Source organism: Oscarella lobularis, chromosome 1 (genome assembly GCF_947507565.1).
Source record: "Oscarella lobularis chromosome 1, ooOscLobu1.1, whole genome shotgun sequence".
Lineage (NCBI taxonomy): Eukaryota > Metazoa > Porifera > Homoscleromorpha > Homosclerophorida > Oscarellidae > Oscarella > Oscarella lobularis.
The window spans coordinates 1,579,205-1,604,143 of NC_089175.1; the positions used below are offsets into that span (position 1 = coordinate 1,579,205).

General features: G+C 47.1%; 10 protein-coding genes and 1 long non-coding RNA gene across 16 annotated transcripts; 5 read left to right on the forward strand and 6 right to left on the reverse strand.

Moving 5' to 3' along the window:
* The first annotated feature begins 4 nt into the window (after positions 1-4).
* Positions 5-1,757, forward strand: LOC136199469 (protein Dok-7-like). The gene is made up of 4 exons (XM_065989662.1): positions 5-78; positions 130-175; positions 234-470; positions 611-1,757. The coding sequence occupies exons 1-4, from the start codon at positions 25-27 to the stop codon at positions 1,588-1,590; spliced, it is 1,317 nt and encodes a 438-aa protein (XP_065845734.1). The 5' UTR covers positions 5-24; the 3' UTR covers positions 1,591-1,757.
* Positions 1,463-3,372, reverse strand: LOC136199470 (alkylated DNA repair protein alkB homolog 8-like). 2 transcript variants are annotated; one of them, XM_065989664.1, is made up of 6 exons: positions 2,715-3,372; positions 2,579-2,649; positions 2,391-2,497; positions 2,192-2,340; positions 2,090-2,134; positions 1,463-2,041 (listed from the first exon to the last, which is right to left on the reverse strand). In XM_065989664.1, exons 1-6 carry the CDS (start codon positions 3,367-3,369, stop codon positions 2,037-2,039), a joined length of 1,032 nt encoding a protein of 343 aa, XP_065845736.1. In that variant the 5' UTR covers positions 3,370-3,372; the 3' UTR covers positions 1,463-2,036. The 2 variants fall into 2 exon arrangements, with proteins under 2 accessions (XP_065845736.1, XP_065845735.1); XM_065989663.1 differs by having other exon boundaries at positions 2,090-2,340.
* Positions 3,373-3,388: 16 nt separating this feature from the next.
* Positions 3,389-6,294, forward strand: LOC136199467 (glucose-6-phosphate isomerase-like). Its single transcript, XM_065989661.1, has 19 exons — positions 3,389-3,592; positions 3,724-3,817; positions 3,871-3,939; positions 3,996-4,064; positions 4,120-4,170; positions 4,219-4,302; positions 4,351-4,494; positions 4,545-4,616; positions 4,671-4,715; positions 4,774-4,827; positions 4,881-4,985; positions 5,054-5,089; positions 5,136-5,252; positions 5,306-5,435; positions 5,488-5,564; positions 5,615-5,743; positions 5,802-5,877; positions 5,931-5,997; positions 6,057-6,294. The coding sequence occupies exons 1-19, from the start codon at positions 3,477-3,479 to the stop codon at positions 6,187-6,189; spliced, it is 1,668 nt and encodes a 555-aa protein (XP_065845733.1). The 5' UTR covers positions 3,389-3,476; the 3' UTR covers positions 6,190-6,294.
* Positions 6,295-6,520: 226 nt separating this feature from the next.
* On the forward strand, positions 6,521-10,580 carry LOC136192038 (uncharacterized). 3 transcript variants are annotated; one of them, XM_065980536.1, is made up of 10 exons: positions 6,521-6,792; positions 6,944-7,268; positions 7,323-7,474; positions 7,529-7,581; positions 7,641-7,751; positions 7,806-7,868; positions 7,923-8,234; positions 8,281-10,276; positions 10,324-10,377; positions 10,429-10,580. In XM_065980536.1, exons 1-10 carry the CDS (start codon positions 6,551-6,553, stop codon positions 10,472-10,474), a joined length of 3,354 nt encoding a protein of 1,117 aa, XP_065836608.1. In that variant the 5' UTR covers positions 6,521-6,550; the 3' UTR covers positions 10,475-10,580. The 3 variants fall into 3 exon arrangements, with proteins under 3 accessions (XP_065836608.1, XP_065836588.1, XP_065836598.1); XM_065980516.1 differs by having other exon boundaries at positions 7,641-7,868; XM_065980526.1 differs by having other exon boundaries at positions 7,641-7,868; positions 10,327-10,377.
* A 55-nt stretch (positions 10,581-10,635) lies between these two features.
* On the forward strand, positions 10,636-13,270 carry LOC136192051 (probable serine/threonine-protein kinase roco5). Of its 2 annotated transcripts, none has more exons than XM_065980546.1 (8): positions 10,636-10,847; positions 10,907-11,234; positions 11,287-11,441; positions 11,488-11,537; positions 11,583-11,729; positions 11,784-11,846; positions 11,901-12,212; positions 12,270-13,270. In XM_065980546.1, exons 1-8 carry the CDS (start codon positions 10,636-10,638, stop codon positions 13,265-13,267), a joined length of 2,265 nt encoding a protein of 754 aa, XP_065836618.1. In that variant the 3' UTR covers positions 13,268-13,270. The 2 variants fall into 2 exon arrangements, with proteins under 2 accessions (XP_065836618.1, XP_065836625.1); XM_065980553.1 differs by having other exon boundaries at positions 11,586-11,729.
* Positions 13,271-14,514: 1,244 nt separating this feature from the next.
* On the reverse strand, positions 14,515-15,456 carry LOC136192077 (protein quick-to-court-like). The gene has a single exon (XM_065980588.1). The coding sequence runs from the start codon at positions 15,349-15,351 to the stop codon at positions 14,641-14,643; it is 711 nt and encodes a 236-aa protein (XP_065836660.1). The 5' UTR covers positions 15,352-15,456; the 3' UTR covers positions 14,515-14,640.
* A 10-nt stretch (positions 15,457-15,466) lies between these two features.
* LOC136192107 (uncharacterized) lies at positions 15,467-16,395 on the reverse strand. Its single transcript, XM_065980621.1, has 4 exons — positions 16,249-16,395; positions 16,032-16,186; positions 15,847-15,978; positions 15,467-15,785 (listed from the first exon to the last, which is right to left on the reverse strand). Exons 2-4 carry the CDS (start codon positions 16,172-16,174, stop codon positions 15,566-15,568), a joined length of 495 nt encoding a protein of 164 aa, XP_065836693.1. The 5' UTR covers positions 16,175-16,186; positions 16,249-16,395; the 3' UTR covers positions 15,467-15,565.
* Positions 16,396-17,722: 1,327 nt separating this feature from the next.
* On the forward strand, positions 17,723-18,728 carry LOC136192098 (ubiquitin-conjugating enzyme E2-17 kDa). Its single transcript, XM_065980609.1, has 6 exons — positions 17,723-17,819; positions 17,872-17,952; positions 18,007-18,032; positions 18,158-18,247; positions 18,308-18,396; positions 18,455-18,728. Exons 1-6 carry the CDS (start codon positions 17,776-17,778, stop codon positions 18,587-18,589), a joined length of 465 nt encoding a protein of 154 aa, XP_065836681.1. The 5' UTR covers positions 17,723-17,775; the 3' UTR covers positions 18,590-18,728.
* Positions 18,560-19,546, reverse strand: LOC136192087 (thioredoxin domain-containing protein 9-like). Its single transcript, XM_065980598.1, has one exon. It carries the CDS (start codon positions 19,518-19,520, stop codon positions 18,849-18,851), a length of 672 nt encoding a protein of 223 aa, XP_065836670.1. The 5' UTR covers positions 19,521-19,546; the 3' UTR covers positions 18,560-18,848.
* Positions 19,547-20,385: 839 nt separating this feature from the next.
* Positions 20,386-23,719, reverse strand: LOC136192064 (pre-mRNA 3'-end-processing factor FIP1-like). Of its 2 annotated transcripts, XM_065980576.1 has the most exons (15): positions 23,631-23,719; positions 23,518-23,545; positions 23,430-23,462; positions 23,082-23,369; positions 22,929-23,005; positions 22,764-22,871; positions 22,602-22,714; positions 22,092-22,536; positions 21,920-22,030; positions 21,674-21,784; positions 21,416-21,611; positions 21,334-21,359; positions 20,862-21,283; positions 20,715-20,749; positions 20,386-20,653 (listed from the first exon to the last, which is right to left on the reverse strand). In XM_065980576.1, exons 1-15 carry the CDS (start codon positions 23,677-23,679, stop codon positions 20,515-20,517), a joined length of 2,181 nt encoding a protein of 726 aa, XP_065836648.1. In that variant the 5' UTR covers positions 23,680-23,719; the 3' UTR covers positions 20,386-20,514. The 2 variants fall into 2 exon arrangements, with proteins under 2 accessions (XP_065836648.1, XP_065836637.1); XM_065980565.1 differs by having other exon boundaries at positions 23,518-23,702.
* Positions 23,720-24,039: 320 nt separating this feature from the next.
* Positions 24,040-24,399, reverse strand: LOC136192528 (uncharacterized). The gene is made up of 2 exons (XR_010671150.1): positions 24,287-24,399; positions 24,040-24,233 (listed from the first exon to the last, which is right to left on the reverse strand). It is a non-coding gene; the product is annotated as an uncharacterized lncRNA (long non-coding RNA).
* Between the last annotated feature and the right edge of the window lie 540 nt (positions 24,400-24,939).

The window sequence follows — 24,939 nt, forward strand, 5'->3', positions numbered from 1 at the left end:
GCGCAGTCGCATTAGATCAGCAACATGTCCGAGACGACTCTTCAAGAAGGAACCCTCAAACATCGACAAAAGCGAAAGGTAACCGACATTCGACGACGCACGAACCCTCCCAAACCTAATCTCTTCTAGTGGAAGTCGCGATACGCCGTCTTACGAAAAGTCTCGCCTGTAACAGGTTCGCCATTCGATTTCGACGCCTTCCGCGTCGCTCTATCGCGTTTCCCTCGCGCCAGATCGTCTCAGCATGGTCCTCTACAAGGACCAAATGAACGCGGTCGCGCACGAAGGCAAGGAAAAGGCCGTCGTTCCGCTCGAAGATTTCTGCGGTCTCGAAACGAACTTGAAATTGGACGGCGGCGAGAAATACGTGCTCGGCATCATAACGCGTCGCGAGACGCACTGTCTCGCGTTGCCCAGCGACGAGGAGATGCTCGAATGGGCCGACGTCCTTCGCGAACATCTCGGTCCCGGTGAGATTTCATTCGATTTCGTTTATTCAATTATTGAGTGCACTAGATTAGGTTAAAATATTTAATTTATTTGAGCATGCGCGACGGCTGTAATAACAAACGACTCGATTTTTCAACTCGTTTTCTTTTCTTTTTCGTAGAGTGGGTATTTCCGGTTACTGTGCCGTCGAAACAGAAACTTCTCACGAAGGGGAGCGCTCAGTTGCGCTTCTGTATCAATTTCTTCTCCATCACCTCCGGAATGCCGCCCGTCTGTCAGGGCATATGGCAACTGTCGCACTTGCGCAAGTACGGCGGCACGTCCGGCTTCTCCTTCGAGGCGGGCAGCCAGGCGATGGGCGGCGTGGGAATCTACCGACTCGAGACGAATCATTCGACGCAAATTCGCGAACTCATCGACTGCGTTTCCCATCATAGACCTCTTCCCAGTCTGAGTGCATTCTCGCACCGAAGCTCCAGCCAACTCGATCTCGACAAAGTCTATGTCAACGTGCCAAACAGTCGAAGCAGTCAGAAGAGACCGTCGCCTCTTAGCATGCCTGCATCCACTCCCGTCACCACGACGACGACGTCGGCGACGTCATCTCAGACTGTTCTCGGCGGCGGCGGCGGCGGCGGCGGCGGCGGAGGGCAGACTGTCTATGAAAATGTCTCGTCGCCGGTCAGCGCTTCGCTGTCGTCGCCGTCGCTGAGTCAGTCGATTCCCGCCGTCACGCCGCCTTACCGTAACGTCGTCGAAACGCCAAAGTCTCTTCCGCCGTACGAGAATTTCGAGTTGTCTAAGGTAGGGCAGTCTGAGTCGAGCGAGACGGATTCGCAGGCTGTCGGCGGCGCTCGACCGTCGTACGTCAACATGCGACGCGATCGAAGCACGTCGCCCGATTCTGCAATTCCGCAGACTTCCGATCGGTATTCTGTTAATTACGTCGAAGTGGACGCGATCTCTGGTGGCGGCAATACGGGTCAAAGGCCTAGGCAGCGCACGCCGAGGATTTCCAGCTCGAGTGGTGGCGCGGCGTACGCGGAAGTTGATATAGAAGCGACTGAGGCGCTGAGGGCGTCCGTTCAGGATCACGATCGTTTGCGCGAGGAGAGTCTTAAGAAGAGTAAACAACAATAGCTAGGTTTTTCATAACGCCGTATTTTTGCAAATAAGTTATTATTAAGTTTTTGGGAGTAGAGCGTTTTCGTAGCTGAACTGTGTTGTAGGTAGGTAGCAGGTTACTTTCATCAAATTTACTGGTGTCTGTTAGCTCTAGATGAATAGCTACAGTCTTATGATGATGAGCCCACGTCTCCTTTGAATCAACGGGCGTCTTGTCAGGTGAGATAAGAAGGAGGAAGGAAAGCTAGGAAAGCTAGGAAGCTAAAGATAGGGAAGACCGCTAGAATAGAGGGGTCCGAGGATATAAATTTGCTTAATTAACGCTTCTTTCGGTTTCAATAATCAAGTAATGTGAGCCGGATGTCTGGACGGCGGCGGCAGTGAAAGAGAAATTATTTCCGTAAGAAAATCTCAAATACATTACAGTTCCCGTTCACTCACTCCGGTATTGACACACAGCTCTACTCTGTAACCTTATTAGTAAGTGAACCGACTGTGACATGAGATATGATACCTGGATGCTGACGGTAGGTCTTTCGGTCGCAGTAGGCTGGAAAGTCTGTGTGATGAGGTAAGGAGATTAAATACAAGAGTCGTAGGTATAGAATGGCTGTACCGCATTCGCATGGTCTGCCTCTCACTGTTCGAAACGTCAGTGACACGCGTCTTTTTCTATGAAGAATTACTGATCCCACGCTGGTCAATAGCTTCTCGTTTGGTGCAAAGACTGTGCCGTCAATTACGTCCGTCTTGCGCGGAGTTATTCTAAAGAGAAGATATTCTGTATGGAGACTTCGTCCAAACAGGTACTATACCCATGCGTCCATATATATCTTGATTCTCCTGTCATTATTAGAAAGCTTTTTGGTTGTAGTAGAACGGAGCAAGTGGAGCCATTAGGATGACGAAAGTCCATTACAACCTACAAACAGTCATAGAGGAGATCAACGTAAGGAATACATCAATTAGAAAAGGTGCTCGTAATTGAATTCTGAATTCACACCTGTGAATGAAGACTAAGTGAACATATAGCGTCTTCAAAAGCCGAGTGAGTGTCAACGTGAGCTGGGATCCCTAACGGAAAAAGTAACGAGGCTTCGTAAAGGTACGTCTCCAATGATTGCATTTTTCTAACGTGCCTTGGCCAGGCTCATAGTCATTGACAGTTAATTGATTCGGTTTCCATTGGATTGAATCCAAGTTCATCATTCGTTCAATAACAAAATCAAGTTCTTTGGGAATGTCTTTGTCCAGAGGCCGCGTCACGTCTACGTCGTTCATTCCGTAGAAAAACTCGTAGCCGTAATGCGAGACCCTTCGATGACGTAGCCCATTTGACTTCACAGGCATTTCATCGAAAACTTTCATCAACAGTTCCTCCTCGTCACTCGTAATAAAGTCGGGATATAAACACAAGCCGGGAGGCAGTCGCACCTTCGAGTGCAGCACAGCATCATTATCAGGTAAATTATTAACATATGACAGATAAATAATGGGACTGGAGTCAGTTATCTTTTTCCCATTCAGTGCTTCAAATGCCTCGACAGCCTGACAAATCTCTTTCATTTTCACAAAACCAAACGGTTTGCGTCTTTCCAACACAATTCGTTCGACTGGTCCGTGAAGAGAAAACGCTTTCATCAAATCCGCCGATCCCACGCCGCAATCCAAGCCTCCGTTGCCGACGTACAAGCACGTCGTCGGAGCGTCCGAGAATTCGACGTCCGACTGCGGCTCCATGTCGCGAAATTTCGCGCGAGTTCTCGCCTGCATTCGCCGGCACTTCCTCTCCATGGAAAAGGCAGTTTGCGCATGATCGATTTCCCGCCCTTTGCGTTCCCGTCCACAGGAAAAATCTGCCGATCCGTTTCGTACGCTCCGTCGCTTCTTTCTTCTCCGTCATGGCTCGCTCGTCAACGCCCGAATGGAAAGCGCTCGAGGAGCACTACCGCAACGCCTGCAAGTTCAGCATGCGCAAACTCTTCGAAGACGATCCCAATCGCTTCAAAAAATTCAGGTAAGAAAAGCCGTAGCGCAGTGCACGATTTTATACCACGGTGGCACTCGAATTCGCAACGCCGTCGCTTCGAACGCCGACTTCCTGCCGGTTCCTGGGTGTGCCGGCTAAGGAATGTTTGTCCCTCGTAGTACGACTTTGCCTACCGAAGGCGAAGGCGACCTCCTCGTCGATTATTCGAAGAACATTGTGACGGCGGAGACGATGAAACTTCTGTTCGGCTTGGTAGAGAAACTTCGAAGTCGTTCTCTTGAACTTTTTTGAGATTTTTTTTCAAGGCGAAAAGTGCCGATGTGGAGGGAATGAGAGACAAAATGTTCAAGGGCGAAAAAATCAATTTTACCGAGGTAACTGATTTGGTGATTATTTATTTGAGTCAATTTTTTGAATGTTTTTTCTTTAGGATCGAGCTGTGTTGCATATCGCTTTGAGGAACAGAAGCAACACGCCAATTCTAGTCGATGGTCAAGACGTACGAAAAATCCTTAGACAGAGCAACGCCAGCCTTCAGGAAAAAACTCTTCTAGGTGATGTCAGATGTCAATAAGGCACTTGCACACCTGAAACAGTTCAGCAACGTAAAACAATTAATTTAATCAAATAAAAAAGATGAACGTAAATCGTAGGATGTTCGAAGCGGTGCTTGGACTGGTTACACCGGTGAAGCCATCACGGACGTCGTCAATATAGGCATTGGCGGTTCCGATCTGGTATGCCATTCTGTTTGCTATGTTGCTATGGGCGTAATTTGATTCTAGGGTCCCTTGATGGTGACCGAGGCATTGAAGCCCTACGGGGGGCACGTGAAGGTTCACTTTGTGTCCAACATCGACGGAACGCATCTCGCGAAAACCGTCAAGGATCTGAGACCGCAGACAACCCTCTTCGTCGTTGCATCAAAAGTAGATACATTCGGTAGTATTTGCTATAATAGTAGCGTTATTGTCCATAGACGTTTACCACTATTGAAACTCTTACGAATGCCACTTCGGCCAGGACTTGGTTGCTTGATGCAGCAAAGGATGTGAGAGAGAGAGTCAATTGGCAGTTTATGTGACTAATGTTATTTTATATTTAGCCTGCTGCTGTGGCCAGACACTTTGTGGCTCTCTCTACTAATGCTGTGGGCATTGATAGTCTCACATGATATTATCATACATATAAGAATTTTGTTTTTCCAGGTCAAAGTCAAGGAGTTTGGCATCAAGGAAGAAAACATGTTTGTTTTCTGGGATGTGAGTGTTATGAACGCAATCGGTGAACGAGATTTGATCATGTGTGTGTATAGTGGGTTGGAGGTCGCTATTCCCTGTGGTCTTCCATTGGGCTGACTATTGCACTGTACATCGGCTATGACAACTTTGAGCGTCTTCTGGCCGGCGCTCATTTCATGGTACAGTCTTTTTTTCCATGAATTGTTTGTACATCTCTATCTATATTGATTTTTTCCTTTCTGACTAGGACAATCATTTCAAGACTGCTCCGCTTGAAGAAAACGTGCGTCATCTGTAGTTCGCTTGCTACTTATTCATATTCATTCTAGATTCCTGTCATTCTTGCTCTGCTCGGCGTCTGGTACAACAACTTCTTCGGAGCTCAGACACACGGAATCTTTCCCTACGATCAATATTTGCACAGATTTGCAGCCTATTTCCAACAAGTCAATAATAAATAATGCTTATTTGGCGCACGGACATTCAGTCTCGTATACAGGGCGACATGGAATCTAACGGAAAATCAGTGACCCGCGACGGAAGTTTCTGCAACTATTCAACGGGTCCCATTGTGTGGGGAGAACCGGGTACAAATGGTCAGCACGCCTTCTATCAGCTGATTCACCAAGGCATTTATTTCCAAGTCACATTGACAAACGTTATAAACTATTTCTTTTCTAGGAAAGAAGCTTATACCTGGTGATTTTATTGCCCACGTGCAGTCTCACAATCCAATTGCTAAAGGAGTTCATCACCAGGTCAGCCGAATATATTTCTCGCATTTGGTACTTGATGTTATTGCGTTCAGATTTTATTGTCGAATTTTCTGGCTCAAACCGAAGCTCTAATGAAAGGCAAAACAATGGACGAGGCACGGGCCGAGTTGGAGGCCAGCGGAGTCAGCGGCGATCGTTTGGAGCGCATACTTCCTCATAAGGTAACAACGCGAAGGATGAAGCGTGCAAGACTTCCTCTCTAATTGCAGTTTTCCTTAGTTCTTTGCTGGAAACAAACCAACCAATTCCATCGTTGTTCAGAGGCTTTCGCCTTACATTCTTGGCGCTCTCCTTGGTACAAAATGCATTGAATAAATATAGTCTTTGAGAAGTCTCCCCTCTTTATAGCGATGTACGAGCAAAAGATTTTTACACAGGGTGTCATCTGGGATATCAATTCCTTCGACCAATGGGGGTACGTATGTAGCGTTTGAGCCAGTCTTCTTGGTTAGATCTCTTTCTTTATCTTTGTAGCGTCGAGCTGGGTAAACAGTTGGCCAAGGTTATTCAGCCAGAGCTGATTAGTGCGGATCCCGTCAGCAGTCATGATGCCTCTACGAATGGTCTCATCAATTATCTCAAGGCTCATCGCGGTGATAATTGGTGAAGGGACGTTGATGGCGGCTTCCTGCATGTGATGGCGTGACTCTTGCGAGATTTTCTGTTCGAGTAGATTGGTGTAGAGAAACTGATCATAATGATGTAATCGAGACGTTGTTGGTAAGTGAACATTTTGAGCCAGGTAAGCGCTAACTGATCTGCTCCATTATTTACGAGTAGACTACAGCCTCAAGCGGCGGCGATGTTTAAGCTAACGACTCTCGTCTACAGTAGTAGTTTGTCTGTCCAGTCTGTAAGAGATACCTCTGTCTGGATCTGCAGATTGTCTCCGCGCGCGCTACACTGCTTCCTGCCGCGGCCCGCAGCCCTGCCCTACAGCAGCCGAAACTGAAGTCTGAAGTAGATTGATGAGTAGAGTAGAGTCTAGTACGCTTAGAAAGCAACGCTTGCTGTGGGCTGCTGAGGCGTCGGAGTGGATTGGCAAAGAGGAGAGTGTGGTGGACAAAAGTTTTATGTTTGATCGCAACGACCTGGAATATGACGAAGAAAGGAATTACGTGGGGTTTGGGCAGTTTTCTACGACATACAGGGCTACGTTAGTTGGCTCTAGCAAGCCTGTTGCTGTCAAAGTATTTTTTGAATCAAAACAGTAAGAAACCTGGTCCTCAGCAGGGTCCCCGGGGCGTGCCCAGGGAGGGGTTACTTTCGCAAACTCCATATAACGGTATCCGAGAGGGTCTGCCACCAAAGTAAAAAAATTAATTAATTAATTAAAAGCTGAATATGACTATTTGATGTAGCGCAGCTTCCTTACTGAGATACGAAGCCAAGATTTATTGTTTGATTGGAAAGCATGAGAACATCACTGAATTTATTGGACTGTGCGATCACCCTCGTTTTTCGGCATTGCTTTTGGAGTACGTTGATGGCGGCCACTTGGGCCGTTTTATTCGGTCTTCTGTAAGTCAAAACGTACAATGGTGGGATCAATGTTTGAACATTGCAATGCAAATAACGTGCGGGATGGTTCACCTTCATAACCTGTCTCCTCAGCCGGTAACTTCAATTGAACTGAACCCGGAAAGCGTCTTGATCAGGAGGAGAGGACGACGCGTTTTTTGCAAAGTATGCTTGTCATTATTAGCCAGTGCTCTCTTTAATTAAAATTTCTGTCTTCAGCTTACCGGGTTTTGCTTTGCGCGTGTTGGCGGTGGTGAGAATATCCTAACTGGCAATATGTTGCCGTCAGGCATTCTTCCGTACATAGCACCAGAAAGGCACTTGGTGTTTTCTGGCAACGCGGAATTGAGAAAAAAACATGATGTTTGGAGGTATTTGCCACGTACGTTAAACGATTTTACCCTCAATCATCAAAATCGTTTTAGTTTTGGTATAATTCTTTGGGAAATCAGGGAAAGGACCAAGCCATTTAATAGAGGTATACTAATTGAGACCAGTATTGCGCCTTGCTGCAGGATTGTCTTATGATGATTGCAGAACTGTTTGCTACTCCTCCTCCTCCTCCTAGAAAAGACTCACCTGAAGGCTTTAATCATATTCAAATGAACTGCTGTGTGATGAACCCTGTGCAGAGGCCATCGTTTCTTGGTACATTCGGCTCGGTCAGTTACGCAGATAGACGACTAGGGATTTCTATAACAGATCTGCGAGAACGGCTCAATTCTCTTTTGGAAGCAAGGACTGCGGAGCAACTGGGTCTAGACGGTTCGCTATCCTTTTTTGTGCTATACCGATATTCACGTTAAGTTTCTTGCAAAGATGATAATGCTAAGCAAATTTATATGAATGCTCTCAAAGAGGGCTACGCAGAAGCAAAATTTATTCGAATCAATATTGTTGGCAAAGATGGCGCAGGAAAAACGAGTCTCTGGAAATCGCTCACGGAGCAGACGTTTGACTCCGAAGAACTCAGCACCGTAGGTGCGACGTCGGACGATAAGAATCTGCACATTGTTGTCAAGGAATCGTGCAACTGGACGACGTCCATTGACGCAGAGGAATCTCTTAAAGCTTTTGACAGAATGTTGGCGTCCAGTGTGGCAACACGAATGAAGCAAGAAAGAGAAAGAAGTACGTGACGTAGCATAAATAAGAGTACTCTGTAATTTCCTGTTAGATACGAGCGAATCAGCCATGCAACGATCCAGTTTTCCCGGACCTTCGGTCAATAAATTTTCGGAAGAGCCTCAGGTTGCGTCGTTATCTACCCCAATACCCACAACGCATACTGTCCGAGAAACTCGTCATGCACCGACGTCGTTTTCAGATTTACCTGCAACGGAAGCAACTAAACAATACCTTGATACGCTGCCCGACGATGTGAAGAGACTGATTGGGCAGTTCATGAACGATGATAAAGCTCATTCTGAAGTGATGAAAGAGAAATATATAGACGCAATGGATTTCGGCGGTCAAGACGTTTTCTACGCCACCCACTACTTGTATCTAAACAAAGACGCCATATACTACGTCGTCTTCGATGCATCGGAGGAACTGCCAGGATTTTCTGCATCGCACTTCCGTTCGGAGGATGGCAGGACTGAAATAAAGCTCCCCGGTCAAATGTCGAATTATGATCGTTTTGAAGAATGGTTGTCCGCCGTCCACGTTCTTGATCTGCCAAACAGAGCAGAAATCAAGACGGCAGGAGTTTGTCCTATTGTGTTTCCCATTGGTACTCATAAAGATATTGCTGAAAATAAGACTGTTCAGGACGAAGTGACAGCGGTAGAGAGGCCGTTGTTAGAATGGCAGAAAGAGTATATGTTCAAACAGATTGAATTGAAAGAGGACTTGCTAGAGCACTTAGCTGATCCGGATCGCGTCTTCTACGTGGACAACACTCACGCTGCGAAGAACGGGCAGAGGAAGGACGATATACAAGATATTCGTTGTCTGACCGAGCAGATTGCTCAAGAAATGGAACGTGAAATCCGTGTTCCATTTCGTTGGCTTCGATTTGAGAAGAAACTTCGTCAAAGAAAAATTGAATTAGCTCGTAAAAGCGACTGTGAACCTATTGCTTCTTTGTCTAGCCTCAAAATTGAAGCCAAGGATTGTGGAATCGATGCTGAAGAAGAGTTTCTCGTTGCTCTTCAGTATCTCAGCAAGCGAGCAGTAATTCTGTATCATCCAATACCGAATTCGCCAGCTGCGGATAACGTTATTTTGGACCTTTCGTGGCTGACCAATGTCTTGCAAAGGGTAGTCACCGTCACACCGCGAAAAGGCATACCTCGCAATCTGTGGAAAGACTCCAGAAGAGCAGAAAGAGAAGGAATAGTAACCGACGGCTTGCTGAAGTTCTACCTGAAAGACGTTAAGAAACGGGACGTCATTATTGATCTAATGAAATACTTCAATTTGTTGTGTGACCGGCACGACGTCGGTTGTCCTGCGGACGAGAGAGATTACATCAACATCGAGAGTCCTCTGGAAGATCCTCCGTTGTCATCTAGCGACGAAAACGTGGCATCGTACTTTGTTCCTTGTTTGCTCCGCGAGGAACGTGAACCGGAATCGTTAGGAGTAACAGACGAGTCTGCTCCACGGCCGTTGCAGTTGCATTCGAATGTTCGAATACCGTTACCGCTGTTCTACCGCATATTGACCGTTTTTGCTCGGCGGTTCTCGCGAAGACCGACGCTTCATCGCAACTTGGCTTATTTCAACGTTCACTCCGGTCACAGACTGGAGATCGTGTACCTATCAGACTCTTTGCAATTCACGGTACTGAAGTCGTCTCCGGAGCCAATCAAGAGAGACGTCTGTTGTGCCATTCGTCAATACGTCGTTGACCGGATCAATAAAGCCAGAGACCCGGGAATGCGAGGATTACGTTTAGAACTACGATGCGATGGAGTTACGATTCCTGAAAGATATCGATGTCCTGGAGGAACGGAAGACCTGTACGACGTGCACGGTAAGTGGTGCAAGCCTCCAAGTGGTTTGGATCTATGGTACGCGGAAAAGCGTCACGAAGCGGCATCTGCTACTGCTTCAGCTGTCAGCCCCACTTGTTCGCAAAAAGAGCCGTGCTCAAACGTCTCCTACAATTACTATGCAGAAAGAATTGAAATTCGCAATGTAGAGCACAATGAAACATATTCCGAGTAAGTAGTTTCACAATGATCTAATTTTGAAGAACGAGTACCTTTAGTAGTGTCGGTAGCGTCGTTAGCGGTGTGGAATTGACCAACAAAGGGCCTGGAAGGTTTGCTGATGACGTTATTGATTACGAGCGTTTTCCAGAATATATTTTTAGATTTGATGCCAGTGTGGGATCAACAAAAGATCCGAGTAGCATTTAATTAAGATGGTTCTTCGGTGACTCACAATATCCATACACACAACACGACACGAAACAGCTTAATTAATTAACTTGATTAAACGGCATAATAAACGCTGCTTTTAATATGTCTCGCGCGCGCTACTGTTGACGAGTCAGGGAGACAGGGCACAGGGTGAAGTAATGAATGAGCTATCCTTACGTTTGTGGCGTGCTGCCAACGCGAAGCAGACTGGCAAAGAGAAGAACGTGGTAGACATGTTTAATCTCAGTGACCTCGACGAGAAGGAGGAAATAGATTATGTGGGACAAGGGCAGTTTTCTATGATCTTCAGAACTACGTTAGTTGGCTCTAGCAATCCGGTTGCTGTAAAGGTATTTTATGACTCAGAACGGTAAGAAACAGGTCAAATTTTAGCTAAATACCTAGTACAGTAGTGGCTGATTGATATAGACACTTATCGAGACATGAAGCCAAAATTTATCATCTGATTGGAAAGCACGATAACATCACTGAGTTTATCGGACTGTGTGATCGTCCTGATTTTTCGGCATTGCTTTTGGAGTACGTTGATGGCGGCAGCTTTGATCATTTTTTCCGTCCTTCTGTTATTAATGCCTATGGAGGCGAACAGTGGTGGGATCAATGTTTGAATGTTGCAATGCAAATAACGTGCGGGATGGTTCACCTTCATAACCTGTCTCCTGAGCCGGTAACGTCAATTGAACTGAGCCCAGAAAGTGTCTTGATCAGAAGGAAAGGAAGACGCGTTTTTTGCAAAGTATACATTTATTTTATTATCAGCCGGCATAGTCTTATATTTTTTCCTTTAGCTTACCGGATTTTGCTATGCGCATGTTGGCGGCGGTAATGATTATGTCCTAAATAGCAGTATGTTCCCGTTAGGAAGTCCTTCATACATAGCACCAGAAAGATGCTTAGTGTTTTCTGGCAACACGGAATTAAGGAAAAAGCATGATGTCTGGAGGTATTTCTTCAAGCAATTTGACTCATGTTTATTAATCGGTTTTTAGTTTTGGTATAATTCTGTGGGAAATCAGGGAAAGGACTAGGCTGTTTCGAGGTACCGTGATTTAGATCAGTATATCACTTAGTAAATTGCTTACAGTAGGTCATTTCAATACGATTCATGATCTTATTATCAATGCAGAGACGATTTCTCTTCTTTCTGCTACGAAAGACTCACCTGAAGGCTTTAATAATATTCAAATGAACTGCTGTGCGATGAATCCTGTGCAGAGGCCGTCGTTTCTAGGTAAATTCAGTTGGATCCGTTATACAGATAGATGACTAGGGATTTCAATTACAGATCTGAAAGAACGACTCAATTCCCTTCTGTCTGCAAGAGCCGCCGAGCAACTGGGTCTTGATGGTGCGTAATTAATTCTTTTCTTATACCGATGTTCACGTTGAGTTTCCTATGAAGATGATGACGCTAAACAAATTTATCTGAACGCTCTCGATGAGGGCTACGCAGAAACGACATTTATTCGAATCAACATCGTTGGTAAAGATGGCGCAGGAAAAACAAGCTTATGGAAGTCGCTCACGGAACAGATGTTTGACCCAAAGGAATGCAGCACCGTAGGTGCAACGTCGGAGAATAGGAATCTGCACATTGTTGTCAAGGAAACTTGCAACTGGACGACGGCGATTGACACTGAAGAATCCCTTAAGGCTTTTGACAGAATTTTGGCGTCTAGTATAGCAACACGAATGAAGCAAGAAAGAGAAAGATGTTTGTGACATAAAATAAATAAATAAGGGCGTTCTGTAATTTGCATGTTTATTTTAGGTAAAAACGAATCATCTAAGCAACCGCTGCGATCCAGTCCTCCCACAACTTCGGTCAATAAAGTGTTGGAAGAATCTCAGACTGCATCGTTATCTACCCCAATGTCCACGGCGCCTACCCAACGAACCCTTCCCACCGTGACGCCTATGTTTTCAGAATTACCTGCAACAGAAGCAACTAAACAATACCTTGATACGCTGCCAGACGATGTAAAGAGACTCGTTTGGGAGTTCATGAACGACGAAGAAGCTCACTCTGAGGCGATAAATGAAAAGTATATAGACGCAATGGATTTTGGAGGTCAATACGTTTTCTACGCCACTCACTACTTATATCTAAACAAAGATGCTATATACTACGTCGTGTTTGATGCATCAGAGAAACTATCAGAATCGTCTAAATCGTACTTTCGTTCAGATGATGGCATAACGGAAATAAAACTTTTTGGTCAAATGACGAATTATGACCGTTTTGAAGAATGGTTGTCCGCCGTCTACGTTCTTGATCTACCAAACAGAGCAGAAGTGAAGACAGGAGGAGTTTGTCCTATTGTGTTTCCCATTGGTACCCACAAAGACATCGCTGAAAATAAGACTGTTCAGGACGAAGTGACAGCGGCAGAGAGGACGTTGTTAGAATGGCAGAAAGAGTATATGTTCCAACAGATTGAATCGAAAGAGGACTTGCTACAGCACTTAGCGGATCCGGATCGTGTCTTCTACGTTGACAACACTCACGCTGCCAGGAACGGGCAGAGGAAGGACGATATACAAGATATTCGTTGTCTTACCGAGCAGATTGCTGAAGAAATGAAACAGGAACTTGAAATTCGGGTTCCCTTTCGCTGGCTCCGATTCGAGAAGAAAGTTCGCCTAAGAAAAATTGAATTAGCTCGTAAAGGCGACTGCGAACCTATTGTTTCTTTGTCTAGCCTCAGAAACGAAGCCAAAGATTGTGGAATCAATGCTGAAGAAGAGTTTCTCGTTGCTCTTAATTAAGTATCTCAGCAAACGAGCAGTAATTCTGTATCATCCGATACCGAATTCGCCAGCTGCGGATAACGTAATTTTGGACCTTTCGTGGCTAACCGATGTCTTGCAAAAGATAGTCACCGTCACACCGCAAAAAGCCGTACCTCGCAATTTGTGGAAAGACGTTAGAAGAGCACAAAGAGAGGGAATAGTAACCGACGGCTTGCTGAAGTTCTACCTGAAGGACGTTGAGAAACAGGACGTCATTATTGATGTAATGAAATACTTCAATTTGTTGTGTGACAGACACGATTTCGGTTGTCCTGCGGACGAGAGAGACTACATCAACATTGAGGGTCCTCTGGAAGATCCGCTGCTGTCATCTTCCGACGAAAACGTGACATCGTACTTTGTTCCTTGTTTGCTCCGCGAGGAATGTGAACTGGAATCGTTAGGAGTGACGGACGAGTCTGCTCTACGGCCGTTGCAGTTGTGTTCGAAAGTTCGAATACCGTTACCGCTGTTCTACCGCATATTGACCGTTTTTTCTCGGCGGTTCTCCCGAAAACCGACGCTTCATCGCAACTTGGCTTATTTCAACGTTCACTCCGGTCACAGACTGAAGATCGTGTACCTATCACACTCTTTGCAGTTCACAGTACTGAAGTCTGCCCCGGAGCCAATCAAGAGAGACGTCTGTTGTGCCGTTCGTCAATACGTCGTTGACCGAATCAAAAAAGCTAGAGAACCGGGAATGCGAGGATTAGTTTTAGAACTACGATGCGATGGAGTTACGATTCCTGAAAGATATCGATGTCCTGGAGGAACGGAAGACCTGTACGACGTGCATGGTGAGCAGTGGGAGCCTCCGCGAGGTTTGGATCTATGGTACGCGGAAAAGCATCACGAAGCGGCATCTGCTACTGCTTCTCTGGCAGACGAATGGCACCATGTTGTGCAGCCAGAAATTGTCTTCTTGAAGGACAACTTCGTCTACTCGGCGCGTCTCAGAGACATCCTCATGGCAAAGTCGTTACTCTCCCCAGACGACATCGAGGAGATTGGACTGATCAAAACTACAAGGGAGAGAGTTCACGATCTTATTTGGAAATACCTCAGCAAAAGGGGGCCTGGCTCGTTGCTCAAGTTCATCGAAGCGCTCGAAGAAGACTATCCTCCTCAGTCGGCATTGGCCCAACGACTACGATCACGTCTGAGTGAGTGTACTACAACAAGTTAAACTGCTGCTTCTGTAGGTGCAGTTGCATCCGGCAGTATGTCGTGTTTTATTTAGTTGGTATAGCGTCGTTAGCGGTGAGAAATTTAGAAAGATTCGTTTACAATTGATCACTGAAGCAAGTAAGCCTACTATAGTACGAAATCTCTACGTAAAAACCAATTCAGTTTTTCCCAAATTTTAATCCCTTTTGTTGCAGACAATAATAGATCTGTTTCCTCTGCTTCGCAGTGAAGTCCAATATAGCAACGATGGCTCGCACCTGATCCTCGGGATGCCTATCAGTCATATACGAAAAAACGGCATCCTTCAAAAACATCATATTGACGTCAGGATCCGGGGACGTAGTCCTCCCCGCCGGCGACGACGAGAATCGAACAGCGGGGCCGGAGGATCGAACCGATTCGGACGACGAACCGCGCTCGCGTTGACGCTGCAAGGCGAGACGCAACGCCTCGTTCAGTCGACGATTGTCGGCGGTCAGCTCGTCGTTCTGCGCGCGCAGCTGACGCACGAGCTCGGTCGTCGTGTCGTTGCGCGTGACTTCCTGAGCGAGAAGCGTCTTCGCCTTTTCCTCTTGAGCTCGCGCCGCTTGCAATTCGTCTTGCCACTTTTCGACGAGTTCTTCGAGCTTGAGCGCGTGCGAGCGGCTGTTTTCGAGCGAAATCGATATTTCGGTTTTCTTGAGGATTTCTTGGGCCATCTGGTGGCGGCAACTTTCGAGTTGTTTGCGCGTTGAGGCGAGTTCGCTTTCGCGTTCGGCGAGCAGTTGGCGGGAGTCTCGTAATGCGCTTTCTAGTTCGCTCACTGCAGCTCGCACCAGCGAACCGACGTTGTCGTCGGTTTCTTCCGCCTTTGCCGGTTCGACGTCCATCAGCCTAGCGTGCGGTAATTCTGGCAGGAAGAGCTAGCGAAAAAAGAAACCGCTTGAAAAGAAAGAACGAAAGAAAGGAGCAAGTATCGGGTGAGTGTAGAGGTTAGTAGAGCTATAGTGTGATCACTAGAACAATCGCAACGGTTAGACAGGCGGCACAAAATACAAAAGATCGCGGCGAATTTCCTCGAGGGGGATTCACGACCGTTTCTCCTTATTCTCGAACCCAAACACGATGAAGCGTGTTGCGGTTGTTGTTGGTGTAATCGTCGCATTCGAACCGACTTGCAGAGGGTGCAATGCCCCAGTGATTAGCTCCTCCTTTGTAAAACGGAAAATCAGTGAATCCCGGAGTAGCCTGTTTGGTACTCCACAGGCCATTGGTAGCAGCAGGCAGGTTTCCACTGTGTCCGCTCACAACATTAAATCCATCTCTAAATTAATTAATTAATAGTACTAAATGCTAAAGAACGTATCGTTCTCATCTATGCTTACGTCCAGTCACTGACTCCGAAGTGTTTTTTCCCGTCATATGCCGTTTGAATGATATTCCTGTTTCTAGTAATGAAGTGGACGACCCGACTGTGATGACTCGTTGAACAGAAAAAGCGCAACTCCTGAGCCCAACTAATAATCATAGCCGTCACAGGTAAGACCCGAAGACTGCCCACTGCACGCACCCGAGAGAAATTCCGTACGCGTTCAGTAATTGATGCGAATAGCCGTTGGGATCAGTTGGGAGATCCCTGACGAGAGGAAAATTATCACCGCCGCGATGCTTGTAGGCGTAGAGTAGCATCCACCCTCCTCCCTCGGTTTCCATGTCACAGTAGGCCTTAGTGCGCACAGAGTTCGCATTTCTGTTGGGACATGACTAATACCATATATTGTACTGACTTGAAATGGTGCTTTAGCACCGGGCGGTTTAATCCAGTAGACGGCGCTTGGTCTCTGGCCGAAACGTAGTAGGTTTTTGCACGACGTAGCTGGGTTGGCTTCCGTCCCGATGTCCTGTTGAAAGCAGGGCGCAGCAGAGACGTAGCGTTCTGCTTCAAGCAGCAACACGCACGCAATAGCAAACAAGTTCATCTTAGTATTTGATCTTAGTATTTGATCTTGAAGACTTCAGAGACGACCTTTAGTCGGATAATAAGAGGCGGGTTTCGTTGTCCTGCAATTACGCGGGGACGTGTTTTAGTGGCTCCTCCCACCCTTTGGTGCGTTTTACTAGCCTACGCATCCCTCCAAGTGCTCGCGTTTCCTAGTTTTTGCAAAGGCACGGAATTGCCTACTTGCATGCACTGTTCTAAGAGTTTAATTAACCTCAAGAAATTTAGACAGAGACCTGATTGGATGACAAAGTGACCGATTATCAGGTATGTACCGTATTTCACGTTGTCTGCTTGTGCTTTCTTTTTTTTTGTAGAAATCGTCCTGGGCACGACGCCATTAAACTACCTGGGGTCCTGGGCATGACCCCTTAGAAAAACTGCATCCAAGAGGGGTCCTGAGTACGACCCCCTGTAAAAACTGCTCCGGGTTCCTGGGCATGAACCCGTTAACAAAAACTGCCCAGAACTAAGAGGGAAAAGAATTTTTATTTTTTGACTTTTATTGAAATAAATGTTCTATACTCTTCCCTTTGCTCCATGGTGGCAGCAGCGCAAGCACCACCCCACCGGTGCCCTAGCTAACCCTAGCTAACCTACCTACCTATCTATAACGCGAACACAACAGCGCGTCGTGTTATGTGCCTACCTACCATACAACAATCACATGCACTACAAAAGACAAGTTCGTCCAGAGTTATCGGCGCACATTTTTCGTGATCTCTGCCTCCTATGCAAAGATAAATGACACAGGGTGGAGTGGGCAATTTTCCATCGACAGCAACGTTGCTGTCAGTATGTACTCTTCCTTGGCAATTATTTCCGATTTGATTAGCTAATCGCATTGAGGGTGGCACACACAGTGCGACGACGCCTGTCAATTCTCCTCACTAACGCTTTTGAGTTTGAGCGAAGCCACTCTGAAAAGCGTTCGCGAATTGAGAGTTCCACAATGACGCGCGATTCGCATTCAAACGCATGCAGACGTTGTTCCGCTGCGCGAGCGTGGAGGCGGTGGAACCCCAGCTACATCGAAAAGGCAAACAGCAAATGCATGCAGGCATTTCCGATCGGTTGCTCGTCTTTCCACTGCGAGCCTCCGAAAAGGGGTCCCAGCCGCCAACTTTCAGATCGACGAGGCAAAAAACGCACAAAACAGCTTTGCAAATTAGATCTAACCTGCTGCAAGACGACTGGTGGACGATTTCGGTGAGGAAACGCCTCGTGGCTCACGCTGACTAGTGACTACGTCAAATGACGTAGGCGCATCATCCACCCCCGTATAACCCCCAGTGTGTCGCGCAGGTAAGGGACAATGTCGACTCCAGCTCGCAGACGACTAATGAGAGACTTCAAGCGGTAATAGAAATCGTTAGCGACGACATCGACTCACCGTTCGAACGTCGTCTAGGCTTCAAGAGGATCCCCCACAGGGAGTGAGCGGCACGCCAACAGACAACAACATCATGCTATGGAACGCCGTCATATTCGGGTACGAAATCGTCGCGCGAGTAACTGTAAAAAGATAGCGAATCGTCGATTTTAGGCCCCAGGACACGCCGTTCGAAGACGGTAAGGGGGACTTCGTCGCGACGCGTCTCGCCGCAACGAGATAGTGTCGCGACACCTGAACTTCTTCCTCTTTTTTCTCTCGCTCTCTTCCCTCGACGCTTTCACTACTTCGTCTTCCGCTTTAGGCACTTTCAAACTGACGCTTCAGTTCACCGAAGAATACCCGAACAAACCTCCCACGGTTCGATTCGTCTCGAAGATGTTTCATCCGAACGGTATTGGGGCAAGAGAGAAAGATTTTTTTTTCTTGTCTAATTTCCATCTATTCTTTTCAGTCTACGCGGACGGCGGGATTTGTCTCGATATACTGCAGAATCGTTGGAGTCCCACGTACGATGTGTCTGCCATTCTCACCTCTATTCAGGTATCAGTGCGTCATTGTTTTGTTTCTTTGAGTGTGTCAATAGTGTCTGGTTCTTCAGTCCCTTCTAGACGAGCCTAATCCAAATAGTCCGGCCAATAGTCTGGCTGCTCAGCTCTATCAAGAAAATCGACGAGAGTATGAGAAAAAGGTTCAGGCGATCGTCGAGGAAAGTTGGATAGATAATTCTGACTAAAATAGACCCTGTTCCTTTGTAAAGAATTGTTACGGTAGCCACCGTGCTGAGACTATGTATGCATACGGTTTTTTTTTCAAAAAGAAAGCTCTTTGTGAAGTGTGTTAATGTTAATAAGTTATGAGATGTGAAACACGAAGAGAGCGCGCGCGTAGGGATTCTAACCACAGATATAATATCCATGATTAGATAAACGCATCGTCATCATAGATACAATATCCATAGATATCATATTTATGATAAGACAAATGACTTTACATTACTCGTCATCGTCGTCATCGTCGTCATCATCGTCATCGTCTTTACCCCGTATACCTCCCTTTGCCTTACGAACAATTTTGCGTTGATAACTGTCGCGGCCGCCAGTCAGAAATTCCGGCTCATCGCCCGTATACGTTATGGCGCCCGCCTTGCCGAGACGCCACTCGAGCGCCTCGGTCGGAAAATCGTCGACCCCGCCCATTTCGTCAAACCCAACTATGTAATCCTCGACTTTGCCGTTTTTCACGATAGCAATCGTCGGTAGGACTTTGATGCGCAATTTTTCGCACAAAAACGGGCTCTTTTCGACGTTTGCCTTGACGAACTTTGCTTCGACGTGTCGCTTGGCGATCGCGTCCAAATGTTTGTCGACGATTTTGCATCGGAACGTGCTGTCCCTGTAGAAATGGCAGACGAGTCGTGTGCTCGTTTTGCAGCTGTCGAAGAACTCCTTTTCGTTTGCTAGTTCCGTGTAGTAGCCGTGTCCCTTGGCGATGAGCTCTTCTTTCTGTTCCACTTGCTTTTTCATCTGTTTGAGCCGATTTTCGCGCCAGCGTTCCATGTCGTCTTCGTCGGCGCGATCGAGGCGGTCGATTTCGGCGTCGACTTGCTCTTCGATCACTTTGGTGACTTCGAGAACGCGTTTTTCGACTTCTTGTTGGAGAGCCATTTTATTCGAACGTGCGCACGTTTTTCAATTGATGACGTCGTGGCTCATCATAGCAACGCTCGCTCACCCGGATTACACAATGGCAAAGCCAGTAATGCAAGTCGAAATGCTTCCTGTACGCAAAGAGGAGACCGAATCGCACAATGAAACAACGGACGAGGACACCGAACATTTAATTCGCCTACTAAAGCAAGCGATAGACTTGAAAGACGACGATAAAACGCGGCGCTCCCATTCGACTCCTGGCCAGTCGTCGTCTCGGCCTTCGTCGGCGAGAAGAAACTATTCATTTACGGGCGAAGCCGCTCGAGAGATCGACAGAGAGAATAAAAGACTGCGCGAGAGACTAGCGACACCCAAAAGTCGCTCGTTGCTCCAATTCGAGGGAAGAGCGACGCCATCAGCATCGGCATTGAATAGAAGGCGAGCCGATACTAAAATACAACGGGAAAATCAAGTAAGTTTGTAGTACGGTTTCATCACACGACGTATATAGAACAATGTAAGGTGGTCATGTAATGAAGGAGGCCTTTAGTAAAGGTTCAGGCCTTATGAGCACAACTTTCGCTACCTACTAACTCTTTAGATTACATCTCACTTTTTCTTCAGGTTTTGCTCCGCCGTCTTCTGTCCGTGAAACCGAGTTCAAGTGTCAGTCGAGCGAGTCACGAGAAGCATTTTGCAGCACACCTAAGATACAGGCAAAACGCATCTCGACTAAAACATGGGACTTCTGCCGCTGCTACAGAAGTCGTCTCAACTGAACGAACAATGAAAACAGAAAAAGGGACGAAAACGGCTCCCAAGAAGGTGAGAACCGTTCGCGAGTGGGAGCCAGGGTGGTAGCGTAGCAATATACAGTATATAGACGAAACATAATAAATTTTGTTTCAAAGAGACGTCAGCTTACGAACTGACTCTCGCGACCGGTTTTGAATCTTATTTCTTTTTCCTACCCATTTTAAGTAGAGTTTTTGGTTGAATTAGAACAAATTTACGAAGACTCGTCTCCGGACGATTGCCTAATCTCGCGATCCCTCACTTTGTCCCTCCCATGATCCTTGGATCGCTTACTCCTTCGATGTCGACGATCATCGTCGCTAGAACTAGAGTCCCTAGATCGTCGTCTTCGCCTGCACAAAGACGAAAATAACGTAAGAAACGAGTTTCGCCCACGGCCCACTGTTCGCTCACCGCTTCCTGTCACTCTCGTGCCGACTCCGTCGACCCTAAAGAAGATAAATTTATTTTGGAATAACTAACTATTCACTACAACGGACGATGAGTAACGTAGTAGCTAAGAGTATTTTCTGCGCTCCCCCTCTCTCTCTTATATCTTACTTCTCGTTTATCTCTGTCCCTGTCTTTGTCCTCGTCGTGACGTCGCGATCGTCGACTTCCCTCGTCTCTCTCCTTTCGTCTCTGCTCTCGCTCGCGATCTCGCTCTCTCTCCCGTTCCCATTCCTTTCGCCTCTGCTCTCGCGCTCGCTGACGCTCCCGTTCTCGCTCCGCGCGTATTTCGGCCCACGGCTTCTTTCGCTCTTCCCCTTCACCGCCGGATTCCCCGTTCTCCTTCGCGTCGTCGTCGTCGTCGCCACCGGCGCCGTCTTTCGCATCCGCTCCTTCGATGTTTCCATCCCCAGGCGGCTTGTTGAAAGAGTCGCCGCCGCCGCCGCCACCGCCGCCTGGAACGCCGCCACCGTACGGCATTCCCATCATCGTCGAAGACGGGTCCCACGGCTGACCCATGGGCATCATCGGACCTAAAAACCATATCCAAACACTTCCCATAAAAATCATTTCCATTCTTTACCTCTACCCGGCGGAAAGAAAGGCGGTCTATAAGCAAAAACATCATTTTATTTAATTTCAATATAATATTCTATCCTTCTTGCCTTTCGTCGTGAGGACCCCTTCCGCGCGGCATGAACATTGGCGGGCGTCCTGGCATGGGCGGAAAGCGCATGCCGGGCGGCATCATGTGAGGCGGCATCATGCCCATGGCGCGCATATTGAAACGCGGCGGCGTCATCCCGTCGGGACCGGGCGGCGGAAACATGTGCATGGGTAGCGGAAGCAGACTCGGAAAGCCTGAAAATAAATAAATAAATAAATAAATAAGCGAGACGAAGTAACTGCGCAGCAAAACGAACCTTGTGGATTTTGACCGGGAGGAGGCATAAAGGGCGGGCCACCTGATGGAGGCATCATGCCCGGCATGGGCATACCACCAAACATTGGCGGCGGCATTCCCGGCATTCCAGCTATTATAAAGGAACGGTTAGCACCTCTTTTTTTAAGACTCGCATTGCGTGTCTCGATCATACAACAGAGTCTTTAATTAAAGACCCTTACGTTTACGACTGCTACACTCTGATCCTTAGCATGCTCGTTTTTACCTGGGGGCACCGGTGGCGGCGGCTGCTGCGGCGGCTGCTGAGTCATAGTAGACGAGGCTGCTTCCTCTCCTGGAGTCTGCCTTCCCCCGTCATTAGCAGTCTTGTCAGCATCTGTAAACACAAAGCAAGAGTCGTACGAGTCTGGTGCTTTATTCAACACGTGCTCTTTTACCCCCATCATCTGTCGTTTGCGGCGGCGCATCAGCAGCATCATCGCCCTTCTTCTTCTCAGACACGTCCTCGGCGTTATCCTCTTGATCCGACTTCTGTGCATCGGACTCCTGGCTCTCCTGTGACTGCTGCGACTGTTCCTGCTGTTCCCGTTGACCGAACTGCTGCTGCTGTTGCCGTTGCAGCGGTTCCTTCGGATCCGGAGGCATCATCATAGGCAGAAGGGGCTTCGACGGAAGACCCGGTCGCATCATTGGAGGCATCATCGGATGAGGCATAGGCATGGGAGGCATTCGAGAGCCCATCGGAGGCGGCATCATGCCAAACGGAGGCATCATATTCATATTCATATGCGGCATCATGGACTGAGGCGGCAACATTGGCGGAGGAACCATTGGCATTTGCTTGGAAGCATCGTCCATGACATCACGCTGACCCTGATGAACCTGTGTGTGTGTGAGAGAGAGAGAGAGAAACGTTTGGGTAACGCTGACGCTGTTATTGCACTTACCTGTATTTTCTTCTGCATGTGAAGCTCCATTCGGACGCGTCTCTGCTTTTCGCAGTACTGCTTCCACGACTCTTCCGTGAATCCGTAGTTGAAATAGTCAGAAAGATCGGCACCTAACGGTTTCTTAATTAAATACATATTGATTCTCCATTTCCCTTATACCTGGACGTCGCCATGGCTTGTCTTCGACTGTGTCCAAATCAAATTCATAAATCGAGACGCCGTTGATGGATCCAATGCCCTCGACGTCGACTCCTTTAGGGATCCCACCTGCAAGAACATACCAGTAGAAGACTAAATCTTTCTCTATACACTCGTCCAACAAACCTTTAGAAATTGGCATATCGTGTTGACTTTTAATCGTCAAATTAACGCCCTGACCCCCGTAAGTGTTACCACCGGTCCTAGATCAAAACAGAACGAATTATTTATTATAACATAAAGGTCCCACTCAAGACATGCTACATCGCTCCAACTCACCCAAACGCCGGTGTGGAGCTGATTTCTCCAATGGTCACTTGCACATCGTCATCATCATCGTCGTCGTCTTCCTCCTCCTCCTCCTCCTCTTCCTCGCCCTCACCATCGTTGTCAGCCACCCCATCTCCTTTCGCCTCCTCATCGACGTTCTCGCCTCGCGCCTCGTCATCGTTTCCTCCTCCTCCACCTGCTTCTCCTCCTCCTCTATCCGATTCGTCGTTTTCCTCTCGCTCGGGCGTCTCTCGTCCCGTCGCCGCAGCGGAATCGCTTTCGCAAATTTCCATCTCTCTGTGCAAAACAATGCGTTGTTCGCTTTGAACGCGCTCTACTCCAGCCATCGACTCGTACTCGGTTGCGACTTCTTTATTGTCTGGAGCAGGTCTAAATGATTCTCGCGTAGAACTTGTAGCACTTACATGCATAATGAGCTTCTTACCCATCGTTCTCTTCTTTTGCCGGCGTTTCTACGGCCAGGAAGAACCGCATTGGTGCGTCGATTCCCGGAAAGGGGCCCCCGGTGAATAATTTTTCACTAAGCGTTGCAAATACCTTCGCTGCTTCCGTAAAGCCAAGCATCTTCGTCTTGATCATCGGCCATATCCGTAGAATCTCGAAACGTTGTTCGCCTATCTTTAGTACGCACGCGCAAGCCGTGGATTTTTACGGGAAAGCGATTACAACTCATAAACAGACCAATTTTTCAATCAAAACCGTATGCGGAGAACATGCACACACATGTAACTGAATTATTCAAGAAAGAGAAATTCAAAGAACCTTGCTCCTGCATGAAGCCACGAAACAATTTCCTTTTATCAATCTGCTAGCCTCAGCTAACCTGCACCAATCCTGTGGATTTTAAAATCCACAGGATTTTTCTTATCCAACTTTAATAATACATAGGTACATGATTATGTGTAGTACCTAAGAAAAGAGAACACCGCTGCTGCATGGAATAAACTCCTTTTCTGATTCATAATCTATTTTTTTCGTTTCAGCCCAGCCAACAAGAAGAGTTCATGCACACACAGAGAGAGAACAAAATAAAGACACCACCACCACCAAATCTATCAATTGGTAACTAAAGTTAATGCAATCCCTCATATCCGTCTTTCACGCAGGAACGGCACTAAGCTTTCTTCTCTTGCTCAATGGCTAGAACGTCATCATTACCATATATCTACATACGTATTACAATCCGCACTGACTTTCTTTTGAGGGAAGCGTGTTCTTCTCCTCGGTTGTCGTCTTTTTCAGCTTCGATTTATCGAAAGATGAGACTGCGCTTACGTCCGGTTTATCACCCATTGTATATCAGTCTCTGCAAAAGAGACAATGTAACACATGACTCGGACGGCGGAGGACGGAGTGAGCAGCGAGCGCAGCTACACGCCCACCCTTTCCCCGACCCATTCATTGAGAAGGGTGTACAGAACGACGCCTATAGTCTAAAGCACTGCTCTACTCACTCGTTCAACGATCCGCAACGTATTTCGTTCACGTAAACCCCAAGTGGTGTCGGGCGTTTTTCGCTGAGAGCCAATCAGCGGTCGAGATCGTCATGCAACCGTCGCATGTCAGATGCATCCCATCGACCTTTGCGCTGGCTAGCCGCCGAAAATAGAAAACAGATGACAACATTCCCAATCCGGGACCCAAACTGACAAAATATTTATAATAAGTCAAATACATATATTTTCATCTGCAGTGCTGTTTGTAAGTTCCTTTAGGTGGCTTCTAAAATCGCGGTGACGCAGGTGAACTGTTTTGGAAGCTAGAAGAAAAAAGTCTTTTTTTAGCAAGTGTTGTTGACGTAAAATTGATTTTAGAATAAAAACATAAACAGAGTGTGTTTACAGAG

What these genes read in the sequence shown, in the direction of transcription:
- LOC136192038 (XM_065980516.1), top strand. Translation starts at nt 6,551, where the DNA reads ATGAGTAGAGTAGAGTCTAGTACGCTTAGAAAGCAACGCTTGCTGTGG. An exon ending in GGAGCAACTGGGTCTAGACG is followed by an intron (nt 7,869 to 7,922) that starts GTTCGCTATCCT and finishes TTTCTTGCAAAG; the next exon opens with ATGATAATGCTAAGCAAATT. An exon ending in ACCAACAAAGGGCCTGGAAG is followed by an intron (nt 10,378 to 10,428) that starts GTTTGCTGATGA and finishes ATATATTTTTAG; the next exon opens with ATTTGATGCCAGTGTGGGAT.
- LOC136192107 (XM_065980621.1), bottom strand. Translation starts at nt 16,174, where the DNA reads ATGGAAACCGAGGGAGGAGGGTGGATGCTACTCTACGCCTACAAGCAT. An exon ending in GCGTACGGAATTTCTCTCGG is followed by an intron (nt 15,979 to 16,031) that starts GTGCGTGCAGTG and finishes TATGATTATTAG; the next exon opens with TTGGGCTCAGGAGTTGCGCT. An exon ending in TTCGGAGTCAGTGACTGGAC is followed by an intron (nt 15,786 to 15,846) that starts GTAAGCATAGAT and finishes TAATTAATTTAG; the next exon opens with AGATGGATTTAATGTTGTGA.
- LOC136199467 (XM_065989661.1), top strand. Translation starts at nt 3,477, where the DNA reads ATGGCTCGCTCGTCAACGCCCGAATGGAAAGCGCTCGAGGAGCACTAC. An exon ending in ACATGTTTGTTTTCTGGGAT is followed by an intron (nt 4,828 to 4,880) that starts GTGAGTGTTATG and finishes GTGTGTGTATAG; the next exon opens with TGGGTTGGAGGTCGCTATTC. An exon ending in CTAAAGGAGTTCATCACCAG is followed by an intron (nt 5,565 to 5,614) that starts GTCAGCCGAATA and finishes TATTGCGTTCAG; the next exon opens with ATTTTATTGTCGAATTTTCT.
- LOC136192087 (XM_065980598.1), bottom strand. Translation starts at nt 19,520, where the DNA reads ATGGCTCTCCAACAAGAAGTCGAAAAACGCGTTCTCGAAGTCACCAAA.
- LOC136192064 (XM_065980565.1), bottom strand. Translation starts at nt 23,672, where the DNA reads ATGATCAAGACGAAGATGCTTGGCTTTACGGAAGCAGCGAAGGTATTT. An exon ending in TTTCTTTCCGCCGGGTAGAG is followed by an intron (nt 21,284 to 21,333) that starts GTAAAGAATGGA and finishes TATGGTTTTTAG; the next exon opens with GTCCGATGATGCCCATGGGT. An exon ending in CACGAGAGTGACAGGAAGCG is followed by an intron (nt 20,654 to 20,714) that starts GTGAGCGAACAG and finishes GTCTTTGTGCAG; the next exon opens with GCGAAGACGACGATCTAGGG.
- LOC136192098 (XM_065980609.1), top strand. Translation starts at nt 17,776, where the DNA reads ATGTCGACTCCAGCTCGCAGACGACTAATGAGAGACTTCAAGCG. An exon ending in GGACACGCCGTTCGAAGACG is followed by an intron (nt 18,033 to 18,157) that starts GTAAGGGGGACT and finishes CTTCCGCTTTAG; the next exon opens with GCACTTTCAAACTGACGCTT. An exon ending in GAAGATGTTTCATCCGAACG is followed by an intron (nt 18,248 to 18,307) that starts GTATTGGGGCAA and finishes TATTCTTTTCAG; the next exon opens with TCTACGCGGACGGCGGGATT.
- LOC136192077 (XM_065980588.1), bottom strand. Translation starts at nt 15,351, where the DNA reads ATGGACGTCGAACCGGCAAAGGCGGAAGAAACCGACGACAACGTCGGT.
- LOC136199470 (XM_065989663.1), bottom strand. Translation starts at nt 3,369, where the DNA reads ATGGAGAGGAAGTGCCGGCGAATGCAGGCGAGAACTCGCGCGAAATTT. An exon ending in CACTTAGTCTTCATTCACAG is followed by an intron (nt 2,498 to 2,578) that starts GTGTGAATTCAG and finishes GACTGTTTGTAG; the next exon opens with GTTGTAATGGACTTTCGTCA. An exon ending in AGATATATATGGACGCATGG is followed by an intron (nt 2,341 to 2,390) that starts GTATAGTACCTG and finishes TCTTCTCTTTAG; the next exon opens with AATAACTCCGCGCAAGACGG.
- LOC136192051 (XM_065980546.1), top strand. Translation starts at nt 10,636, where the DNA reads ATGAATGAGCTATCCTTACGTTTGTGGCGTGCTGCCAACGCGAAGCAG. An exon ending in GTATTTTATGACTCAGAACG is followed by an intron (nt 10,848 to 10,906) that starts GTAAGAAACAGG and finishes TGATTGATATAG; the next exon opens with ACACTTATCGAGACATGAAG. An exon ending in AAGGACTAGGCTGTTTCGAG is followed by an intron (nt 11,538 to 11,582) that starts GTACCGTGATTT and finishes AATTGCTTACAG; the next exon opens with TAGGTCATTTCAATACGATT.
- LOC136199469 (XM_065989662.1), top strand. Translation starts at nt 25, where the DNA reads ATGTCCGAGACGACTCTTCAAGAAGGAACCCTCAAACATCGACAAAAG. An exon ending in AACATCGACAAAAGCGAAAG is followed by an intron (nt 79 to 129) that starts GTAACCGACATT and finishes AATCTCTTCTAG; the next exon opens with TGGAAGTCGCGATACGCCGT. An exon ending in AAAAGTCTCGCCTGTAACAG is followed by an intron (nt 176 to 233) that starts GTTCGCCATTCG and finishes CCCTCGCGCCAG; the next exon opens with ATCGTCTCAGCATGGTCCTC.